At 51.5% G+C, this 11,459-nt stretch overlaps 1 protein-coding gene across 2 annotated transcripts in view; it reads right to left on the bottom strand.

The window, feature by feature from the left end:
* Positions 1 to 262: 262 nt before the first annotated feature.
* The window catches only part of SEL1L (SEL1L adaptor subunit of SYVN1 ubiquitin ligase), a 35,122-nt gene continuing 23,925 nt past the window's right edge, over positions 263 to 11,459 (bottom strand). The window contains exons 16-21 of one of the 2 annotated variants that reach the window (XM_083167318.1): positions 11,004 to 11,152; positions 9,940 to 10,105; positions 9,131 to 9,202; positions 6,613 to 6,785; positions 6,120 to 6,248; positions 263 to 1,380 (exon numbers count right to left, since the gene is read on the bottom strand). In XM_083167318.1, coding sequence (XP_083023444.1) covers positions 1,150 to 1,380; positions 6,120 to 6,248; positions 6,613 to 6,785; positions 9,131 to 9,202; positions 9,940 to 10,105; positions 11,004 to 11,152 — 920 coding nt within the window. In that variant the 3' untranslated portion in view covers positions 263 to 1,149. Of the gene's footprint in view, positions 1,381 to 6,119; positions 6,249 to 6,612; positions 6,786 to 9,130; positions 9,206 to 9,939; positions 10,106 to 11,003; positions 11,153 to 11,459 lie in introns of both variants that reach the window. The other variant, XM_083167317.1, reaches the window with a different exon arrangement.

Here is an 11,459-nt window from a genome sequence, read left to right as displayed (position 1 = left end):
CCTCATTCATAAGCTACGGTTCGGTAAATGTATGTTACACAGTGTTTCTATGACATGCTGAGGGTCCCACACTGATGTCCCCCCCACGGGGAAGTTACAGACCCGTTCTCCGAATCCTGCATAAGGTCTGTGCTGTGACTGTGGATAGTTTTGTTTTGCACGTTGCTACAGAGGGCGCGGCTGTAATCAATACCTGCCCCGTGGTACAGCAGATAGTACGGTGCCCTCTGCCCACCAGCTGGGAGATATGACAGGATCCAGATTCCTTTATGGATTTTATTACTTAAATAAAACTCACAAGCCTGGTCATAATTTACACCCCTGGCTAAACCCTGCACTTATCATCATTGGGAAACACAGCAGCCCCTCCCCACACGAGGCTGTGGGCCCGCTGCCCTGTGTATTGTATGTAGCGATGGGCACACAGAGAACATCTGATATAGTCCACCACCCAGCAGTTACTGGGACTATTCGTACAGAGTCCTTAGTGCATCGAAACGTTTGTGTGTTAGGAAGCAATAGAACGATCACCTGGGGGGAGTTGTGAAATGTTTTTGGTTGATCAGATGGATCCAAGCAGCATTTCCCGCTTCCAGTAACCCCCATTGCTGCCCAAAACTGGTGCCTGAAGAGGAATCAGCTCCGCTGTTGGCAAACGAGGAGTTGCTGAGATAACGGCGGATTCCGAACAAATTGTAGAAGCAGTGAAATACCTTTAGGTCAGGTCTAACACGTCACCAGCCAGGTGCAGTAACCAGAGGCAGGTCGGCGGCAGGACGGCTGAGTGGTCAGTAGGACGAAGACAAACTGTTGGTGCTTTTATAGAAGCCGGAGGTTACAGATAAAAGTAATATCGGCGCTCTCTGACTATTTCTTCAGTACTGTTTTTGCCAGGTAACCGGGAGATAATCTGGAAGTCTGTAATAAATAGTGGAAATCCTGCACGCTGGGCACTGCTGCTGCCGCCAATAGATTTCTTTATACAGCGTAGAACAACAACAACTAAAAACGAGAGGCGGCAAAACCCTCGGGAAATCTGGTTTCGTCTCAGAACTCGGCCGGTGTTGCCGAGTGGTTGCGTATGTCCAGACCCTACGTGGAAACGAGCGCCGCCGTCGTGACAGTCCGTGGTGACGTGATGAAATGTCCTCACTGTGGCTGATGGTCTTCCTGAGGCGGCTGGGGCTGGTCCTGCTGTGCGGGGGCTGGGTCTTGCGGTGGTCTTGGTACGGGCGTTGGGGGTCTTGGCACTACCTGGGGCTGCCGCTGCCGATAAGCGATGACTGTTCCAAGCAGCAAGGCGATGATAGTCATGAGGTACAGGTCCCACTCCGGCCCCAGCAGCTGGTCCATGTCCACATGCAGCAGCACCTCCTTCACCTAACAGGGGAAACAGCAAGGAATCATGGGAGAGCACAATATGGACTAGACCAGGGCTGGCCAAATCGGTCCCCGAGATCTACCAGCGGGTAACGTTTTCACAGCCATTACGAACTGTCCCATTTCCAGGACCCCCTAGCTGGTGCACAAGTGCAGTCATTACTGTCCCATTTCCCAGACCCCCTAGCTGGTGCACAAGCGCAGTCATTACTGTCACATTTCCGAGACCCCCCTAGCTGGTGCACAGGTGCAGGCATTACTGTCCCATTTCCCAGACCCCCTAGCTGGTGCACAAGCGCAGTCATTACGGTCACATTTCCGAGACCCCCCTAGCTGGTGCACAGGTGCAGGCATTACTGTCACATTCCCCAGACCCCCTAGCTGGTGCACAAGCGCAGTCATTACGGTCACATTTCCGAGACCCCCCTAGCTGGTGCACAGGTGCAGGCATTACTGTCACATTCCCCAGACCCCCTAGATGGTGCACAAGTGCAGTCATTACTGTCCCATTTCCCAGACCCCCTAGCTGGTGCACAGGTGCAGGCATTACTGTCCCATTTCCCAGACCCCCTAGCTGGTGCACAAGTGCAGTCATTACTGTCACATTCCCCAGACCCCCTAGCTGGTGCACAGGTGCAGTCACATTCCCAGACCCCCTAGCTGGTGCACAGGTGCAGTCATTACTGTCACATTTCCCAGCCCCCCCCCCAGCTGGTGCACAGGTGCAGTCATTACTGTCACATTCCCCAGACCCCCTAGCTGGTGCACAGGTGCAGTCATTACTGTCCCATTTCCCAGACCCCCTAGCTGGTGCACAGGTGCAGTCATTACTGTCCCATTTCCCAGACCCCCCTAGCTGGTGCACAGGTGCAGTCATAACTGTCCCATTCCCCAGACCCCCCTAGCTGGTGCACAGGTGCAGTCATTACTGTCCCATTCCCCAGACCCCCTAGCTGGTGCACAGGTGCAGTCATTACTGTCCCATTCCCCAGACCACCCTAGCTGGTGCACAGGTGCAGGCATTACTGTCCCATTTCCCAGACCCCCTAGCTGGTGCACAAGTGCAGTCATTACTGTCACATTCCCCAGACCCCCTAGCTGGTGCACAGGTGCAGTCATTGCAGTCACATTCCCCAGACCCCCTAGCTGGTGCACAGGTGCAGTCATTACTGTCCCATTTCCCAGACCCCCCTAGCTGGTGCACAGGTGCAGTCATTACTGTCCCATTTCCCAGACCCCCCTAGCTGGTGCACAGGTGCAGTCATTACTGTCACATTCCCCAGACCCCCTAGCTGGTGCACAGGTGCAGTCATTACGGTCACATTCCCCAGACCCCCTAGCTGGTGCACAGGTGCAGTCATTACTGTCCCATTTCCCAGACCCCCCTAACTGGTGCACAGGTGCAGTCATTACTGTCCCATTTCCTAGACCCCCCTAGCTGGTGCACAGGTGCAGTCATTACTGTCCCATTCCCCAGACCTCCCTAGCTGGTGCACAGGTGCAGTCATTACTGTCCCATTCCCCAGACCCCCCTAGCTGGTGCACAGGTGCAGTCATTACTGTCCCATTCCCCAGACCCCCCTAGCTGGTGCACAGGTGCAGGCATTACTGTCCCATTTCCCAGACCCCCTAGCTGGTGCACAAGGGCAGTCATTACTGTCACATTCCCCAGACCCCCTAGCTGGTGCACAGGTGCAGTCATTACTGTCCCATTCCCCAGACCCCCATAGCTGGTGCACAGGTGCAGTCATTACTGTCCCATTTCCCAGACCCCCCCCCTAGCTGGTGCACAGGTGCAGTCATTACTGTCCCATTTCCCAGACCCCCCCCTAGCTGGTGCACAGGTGCAGGCATTACTGTCCCATTTCCCAGACCCCCTAGCTGGTGCACAAGGGCAGTCATTACTGTCACATTCCCCAGACCCCCTAGCTGGTGCACAGGTGCAGTCATTACTGTCCCATTCCCCAGACCCCCATAGCTGGTGCACAGGTGCAGTCATTACTGTCCCATTTCCCAGACCCCCCCCTAGCTGGTGCACAGGTGCAGTCATTACTGTCCCATTTCCCAGACCCCCCCCTAGCTGGTGCACAGGTGCAGTCATTACTGTCCCATTTCCCAGACCCCCCCTAGCTGGTGCACAGGTGCAGTCATTACTGTCACATTCCCCAGACCCCCTAGCTGGTGCACAGGTGCAGTCATTACGGTCACATTCCCCAGACCCCCTAGCTGGTGCACAGGTGCAGTCATTACTGTCCCATTTCCCAGACCCCCCTAGCTGGTGCACAGGTGCAGTCATTACTGTCCCATTTCCTAGACCCCCCTAGCTGGTGCACAGGTGCAGTCATTACTGTCCCATTCCCCAGACCTCCCTAGCTGGTGCACAGGTGCAGTCATTACTGTCCCATTCCCCAGACCCCCCTAGCTGGTGCACAGGTGCAGTCATTACTGTCCCATTCCCCAGACCCCCCTAGCTGGTGCACAGGTGCAGGCATTACTGTCCCATTTCCCAGACCCCCTAGCTGGTGCACAAGGGCAGTCATTACTGTCACATTCCCCAGACCCCCTAGCTGGTGCACAGGTGCAGTCATTACTGTCCCATTCCCCAGACCCCCATAGCTGGTGCACAGGTGCAGTCATTACTGTCCCATTTCCCAGACCCCCCCCCCCTAGCTGGTGCACAGGTGCAGTCATTACTGTCCCATTTCCCAGACCCCCCCCTAGCTGGTGCACAGGTGCAGTCATTACTGTCCCATTTCCCAGACCCCCCCCCCAGCTGGTGCACAGGTGCAGTCATTACTGTCCCATTCCCCAGACCCCCATAGCTGGTGCACAGGTGCAGTCATTACTGTCCCATTCCCCAGACCCCCCTAGCTGGTGCACAGGTGCAGTCATTACTGTCCCATTCCCCAGACCCCCTAGCTGGTGCACAGGTGCAGTCATTACGGTCACATTTTCCAGACCCCCTAGCTGGTGCACAGGTGCAGTCACATTCCCCAGACCCCCAGCTGGTGCACAGGTGCAGTCATTACTGTCACATTTCCCAGACCCCCCCCCCCCAGCTGGTGCACAGGTGCAGTCATTACTGTCACATTCCTCAGACCCCCTAGCTGGTGCACAGGTGCAGCCATTACTGTCCCATTTCCCAGACCCCCCCCCCCCTAGCTGGTGCACAGGTGCAGTCATTACTGTCCCATTTCCCAGACCCCCTAGCTGGTGCACAGGTGCAGTCATTACTGTCCCATTCCCCAGACCCCCCTAGCTGGTGCACAGGTGCAGTCATTACTGTCCCATTCCCCAGACCCCCCTAGCTGGTGCACAGGTGCAGTCATTACTGTCCCATTCCCCAGACCCCCCTAGCTGGTGCACAGGTGCAGTCATTACTGTCCCATTCCCCAGACCCCCCTAGCTGGTGCACAGGTGCAGTCATTACTGTCCCATTCCCCAGACCCCCTAGCTGGTGCACAGGTGCAGTCATTACGGTCACATTCCCCAGACCCCCCTAGCTGGTGCACAGGTGCAGTCATTACTGTCCCATTTCCCAGACCCCCCTAGCTGGTGCACAGGTGCAGTCATTACTGTCCCATTTCCCAGACCCCCCTAGCTGGTGCACAGGTGCAGTCATTACTGTCACATTCCCCAGACCCCCTAGCTGGTGCACAGGTGCAGTCATTACGGTCACATTCCCCAGACCCCCCTAGCTGGTGCACAGGTGCAGGCATTACTGTCACATTTCCCAGACCCCCTAGCTGGTGCACAAGTGCAGTCATTACTGTCACATTCCCTAGACCCCCTAGCTGGTGCACAGGTGCAGTCATTGCAGTCACATTCCCCAGACCCCCTAGCTGGTGCACAGGTGCAGTCATTACTGTCACATTTCCCAGCGCCCCCCCCTAGCTGGTGCACAGGTGCAGTCATTACTGTCACATTCCCCAGACCCCCTAGCTGGTGCACAGGTGCAGTCATTACTGTCACATTCCCCAGACCCCCTAGCTGGTGCACAGGTGCAGTCATTACTGTCCCATTCACCAGACCCCCCTAGCTGGTGCACAGGTGCAGTCATTACTGTCCCATTCCCCAGACCACCTAGCTGGTGCACAGGTGCAGTCATTACTGTCCCATTCCCCAGACCACCTAGCTGGTGCACAGGTGCAGTCATTACTGTCCCATTCCCCAGACCACCTAGCTGGTGCACAGGTGCAGTTATTACTATTGGTCACATTCCCCAGACCACCTAGCTCAGTGATGACTAACATTGACACTCCAGCTGTTGTTGAACTGAACATCACAGCATGCCCTGCATCAGTTTTATCATAGCCAAATAGTAAAACTGTAACACACGGTGAGATATGCACTATTTTTCTATTCGATATGGCTTATGGAAGAAAAATCGAATAGAAAAATCGAATGGTTTTTCTAAATTTGATGCAGATTAGATCCCAATGTTTGCTCCGTGTAGTGTAAATCGAATAGAAAAATAGTCTTGGCAGTGAAGACTATATAGTACAGATCTGTACTACAGTATATGGTCAAATCTAATGCATTTTGCGTAACATTCGATTCGATCCCAGTTGAATCGGGAACGAATCGCAAGCATAAATCGCACCGTGTGTATCCGCTATAAGCCTTGTACACAGACATGAAACAAAACTTCATACACTACATTTACAATAGTCTCAAAGTCAAACTAAATATAATGCGCACGAGACCCCAACAAGCAATAGAAGAGACTTGTAACTTACATTCATCTCTCGCACGTACTGCAGTGAATACAGGATGCCCAGCTTACACAGTGCCAAGAACACAGGCACCTGGGCGTCCGGGCTGGCCTCCGATGCCATGTCGTAGAACCGCTTGGCCAAATGGATGTCCTGTGAAGTCACAATGATACAGTGAGATGTCTTATGTGCAAAATGTACAAAGTCGGACACAATTTCTGCCTCATGAAACCGGTACCAATAAAGTAATGACCCCACGCTTCCGTCATAGTGGTATCAAGCACACTGCATTGTGGGCCTGATTCAGAGGTGGGAGCTACTGTGTTTGGAACAGCACATGGCCAGTTGCAAACATCAGCACTGACCTATGAATCAGTCCCAGTACAGGATCACGTAAGCCATATATGGTGGAAATACTGGCCTGCTGCCCAGAATATAGTTTCCTTGTATGCAGAGCCCCGTGGCAGTCTGACAGCTAGGTAATAATCACACTGGCCACCAGGGGGCCAGAACTCACCTGTTTGATGCCCAGGCCCTTTTCGTGCATGTATGCGAGGTTAAACATGGCCTGGGCGCTGTGCTGCTGCTCAGATGCCAGGCGGTAGTGGATAAATGCCGTCTCGTAATCTATGTCCGTTCCGTAGCCATAGAAATGATAATCCCCCAACTTCAGCCGGGCCACTGTGTACCCTACAACATAACAAGCAGTCACTACAGGGTGGCGGACAGCAGGAGACACACTGTACCCTACAACATAACAAGCAGTCACTACAGGAAGGTGGATGACAGAAGACACCCCGTGTACCCTACAACAGAACAAGCAGTCACTACAGGGTGGAGGACAGCATGTACCCTACACCATAACAAGCAGTCACTGCAGGAAGGTGGACAGCAGAAGACAGCATGTACCCTACACCATAACAAGCAGTCACTGCAGGAAGGTGGACAGCAGAAGACAGCCTGTACCCTACAGCATAACAAGCTGTCACTGCAGGAAGGTGGACAGCAGAAGACAGCCTGTACCCTACAACATAACAAGCAGTCACTGCAGGAAGGTGGACAGCAGAAGACAGCATGTATCCTACAGCATAACAAGCAGTCACTGTAGGAAGGTGGACAACAGAAGACAGCATGTACCCTACAACATAACAAGCAGTCACCACAGGAAGGTGGACAACAGAAGACACCCTGTGTATCCTACAACATAACAAGCAGTCACTGCAGGAAGGCGGACATCAGAAGACACCCCGTGTACCCTACAACATAACAAGCAGTCACTGTAGGAAGGTGGACAGCAGAAGACAGCATGTATCCTACAACATAACAAGCAGTCACTACAGGAAGGTGGACAGCAGAAGACACCCCGTGTACCCTACAACATAACAAGCAGTCACTGCAGGAAGGTGGACAGCAGAAGACAGCATGTATCCTACAGCATAACAAGCAGTCACTGCAGGAAGGTGGACAGCAGAAGACAGCCTGTACCCTACAGCATAACAAGCAGTCACTATAGGAAGGTGGACAGCAGAAGACAGCCTGTACCCTACAGCATAACAAGCAGTCACTGCAGGAAGGTGGACAGCAGAAGACAGCCTGTACCCTACAGCATAACAAGCAGTCACTGCAGGAAGGTGGACAGCAGAAGACAGCATGTACCCTACAACATAACAAGCAGTCACTACAGTAAGGTGGATGACAGAAGACACCCCGTGTACCCTACAACATAACAAGCAGTCACTACAGGAAGGTGGACAGCAGAAGACAGCATGTACCCTACAACATAACAAGCAGTCACTACAGGAAGGTGGACAGCAGAAGACAGCATGTACCCTACAACATAACAAGCAGTCACTACAGGAAGGTGGACAGCAGAAGACAGCATGTACCCTACAACATAACAAGCAGTCACTACAGGAAGGTGGACAGCAGAAGACAGCATGTATCCTACAGCATAACAAGCAGTCACTGCAGGAAGGTGGACAGCAGAAGACAGCATGTACCCTACAACATAACAAGCAGTCACTACAGGAAGGTGGACAGCAGAAGACAGCATGTATCCTACAACATAACAAGCAGTCACTGTAGGAAGGTGGACAGCAGAAGACACCCGTGTACCCTACAACATAACAAGCAGTCACTGCAGGAAGGTGGACAGCAGAAGACAGCTTGTACCCTACAACATAACAAGCAGTCACTACAGGAAGGTGGACAGCAGAAGACAGCATGTATCCTACAACATAACAAGCAGTCACTGTAGGAAGGTGGACAGCAGAAGACAGCCTGTACCCTACAACATAACAAGCAGTCACTACAGGAAGGCGGACAGCAGAAGACACCTCGTGTACCCTACAACATAACAAGCAGTCACTACAGGAAGGTGGACGGCAGAAGACAGCATGTACCCTACAACATAACAAGCAGTCACTACAGGAAGGTGGACAGCAGAAGACAGCATGTACCCTACAACATAACAAGCAGTCACTACAGGGAGGCAGACAGCAGAAGACAGCTTGTACCCTACAACATAACAAGCAGTCACTGCAGGAAGGCGGATAGCAGAAGACAGCATGTACCCTACAACATAACAAGCAGTCACTACAGGAAGGCGGACAGCAGAAGACAGCCTGTACCCTACAACATAACAAGCAGTCACTACAGGAAGGTGGATGACAGAAGACAGCATGGACCCTACAACATAACAAGCAGTCACTGCAGGAAGGTGGACAGCAGAAGACAGCATGGACCCTACAACATAACAAGCAGTCACTGCAGGAAGGTGGACAGCAGAAGACAGCCTGTACCCTACAACATAACAAGCAGTCACTACAGGAAGGTGGACGGCAGAAGACACCCGTGTACCCTACAACATAACAAGCAGTCACTGCAGGAAGGTGGACAGCAGAAGACAGCGTGTACCCTACAACATAACAAGCAGTCACTGCAGGAAGGCGGACAGCAGAAGACAGCATGTACCCTACAACATAACAAGCAGTCACTGCAGGAAGGTGGACAACAGAAGACACCCCGTAACCAACCTTGTGATGCTGCCCGGTTCCAGTGCAGGAGAGCTCTTGGGAAAGTCTCGTTCTCGCCAAACAGACTGGCTTCTTCTGTGGAGAAATAGAGAATAAGGAACACACAGGTAGGAAGGAACCAAACCCCACGTGTAGAGGCCTCTAGATGTGCAGCAAAGGATATAACCCCTCCTCTTGGTAAGTGTCTTGAATTAGGACAATAGCCACATCATGCCGTATAAGGGACAGAGCAGAACTACTGCACATGCTTAGTGGTAGCAGCTTCTTCTACCAAGTTTGCTGTGTGTGCAAATCCGAGTCCTCAATCAATGCACTGGGCCAGAGAGCAGCTACCAGACATAAGAGACAGGAGCCTTACCATGAGGAGGGATAATCTGAGCTTAAAAAGTGCAGTAATGTTCCTATGGCCCTTATTCTGGTTCACTCGCAAAAGCAAATTCCTTCTCAAATGGAAAAAAAAACCATGTGCACTGCAGGTGGGGCAGATGTAACACGTGCAAAGAGAATTAGATTTGGGAGGGGTTTTACTTCAAAGTGAGATATATATTGCAGTGTAAAAACAAAGCAATCAGTATTTACCCTGCACAATTAACACACCCAAATCTAACTCTCTCTGTACATGTTACTTCTGCCCCACCTGCAGTGCACATGGTTTTGTCCATTTGAGAAGGAATTTGCCTTTGCGAGTGAACCAGAATAAGGGCCTATGGTTGTGTAATTTTGTATGTTTCCTATGCGATAAGGTCAGCTGCGCTAGTTAATCCTTGTTACGAGCAGGTCTCTTCCGCTATTGTTGGACAGTTTCTTACTCTGGTCAAGGATGAAGGCTGCGTTGCTCTGCGCCACCTCATACCCCTGTTCGGCCAGTAACAGGTACTGCACGACGGCGGTGTTAGCGTTTCCGTTCTTGTAGCTGTTATATGCGGACATCAGCCTCTCGGACCAGCGGCCCCGCTCACAGACGTTCTTAAACAACTTGTCGTGTAAAAGAAAAAACATATTATAAAAAGGTTTCCCTACTGAGTATTATTAAATTGCAACGTGGTTATTTCTACCATTAACCTGGGGATCATGATAACAAGGTGTCATTGGCCATTTGAGACAGTGTAACCTCTGATATAGTGGACAGCCCCCAGCTATGCTATGTGCAATACTACGGTGCTCCAGAACAAATCTGGATCTTAGATTTCCCAAGGACAATAAGAATATAAGGTGACTTTAGACACAAGGAGGTACAGAACTGAAGAGCTGTCTATACATTCTGTAATGGACAATGCACATATGTAAAAGGCGGCCATCTTGGTTAGGAGAATGTAGCCACTTGGTCACAACACAAAACTACTGTCTTCAGACTATGAGGACTACAGCTCCTACGTCACCTACTACAGGGGTAGCACTACACATCCCAGCATACCATGACACAGTTCTTCTGTTAGGGCATACTAAAACTGCGGCAGGGCATACTGGGATATGTGGTTCCACAGCAGTTAGAGTGCCACATGTTACCTACCCGAGAACACACTACATAACTCACTATGTGTAACTCCCTACACAACATATAAATATCTGTATCTCCCATAGAATACATCCGCTCCCTAAGAGGTAACTTACGGCTCAGGAACAACACTGGGTTGTTGGTTCCATTTCTGAGAAGTGACAGGACAGACCCCAAACCTATATCATAGGGGCCTGTACAGGACATTTTCTGCTAAATTCTGCTAAGGACCCAAAACTGTATATATTGTGACAGAGGCAGCTCCCCTTACACTGCCCGAGTGACAGGCTTCTGCCAATACCAGGTATGGGAACATAATGAAATGTATCACAGTATCCTAGTGTCTGCTATATACACATTACACACACATACACATACTTCTACTGCAGTCTGGCAGGATCGCAGGACTCCGGTGCCAGTGGCGTGCATCTGCGCCAGATTGTAGAATGCCAAGATGTGACCCCCTTGGGACGCCAGGTTAAAATACTTCAGGGCTTGTTTATAATCTCTCTTTACTCCGACACCATCTACAAAGTAAACATAATAGAAGCATAATAGAAACATAATAGAAGACATATCCACCTTTTCCCATCCACCCCACCAACAGATAACCCCACCCTATTTTCCACCACCAACCGATAACCCCACCAACCGATAACCCCGCCCTATTCCCAACCAGCCCCACCACCAACAAGCATCAATTCTGCATTACTCCTGCCTCAGTTTTCCATCCACCCCACCCATTCCACAACCTTAATTTCACCATTACCCTGCCCCAACCACCCCACCAAGCCCTCCACATTTCCTATCATCCCCGCCATCAATGAACATCAC

The sequence above is a fragment of the Crinia signifera genome, chromosome 12, assembly GCF_055691185.1.
Source record: "Crinia signifera chromosome 12, ASM5569118v1, whole genome shotgun sequence".
NCBI classification, from domain to species: domain Eukaryota; kingdom Metazoa; phylum Chordata; class Amphibia; order Anura; family Myobatrachidae; genus Crinia; species Crinia signifera.
Note: the sequence above shows the minus strand (reverse complement) of the source record. Positions and strands in the feature narration are given on the sequence as shown.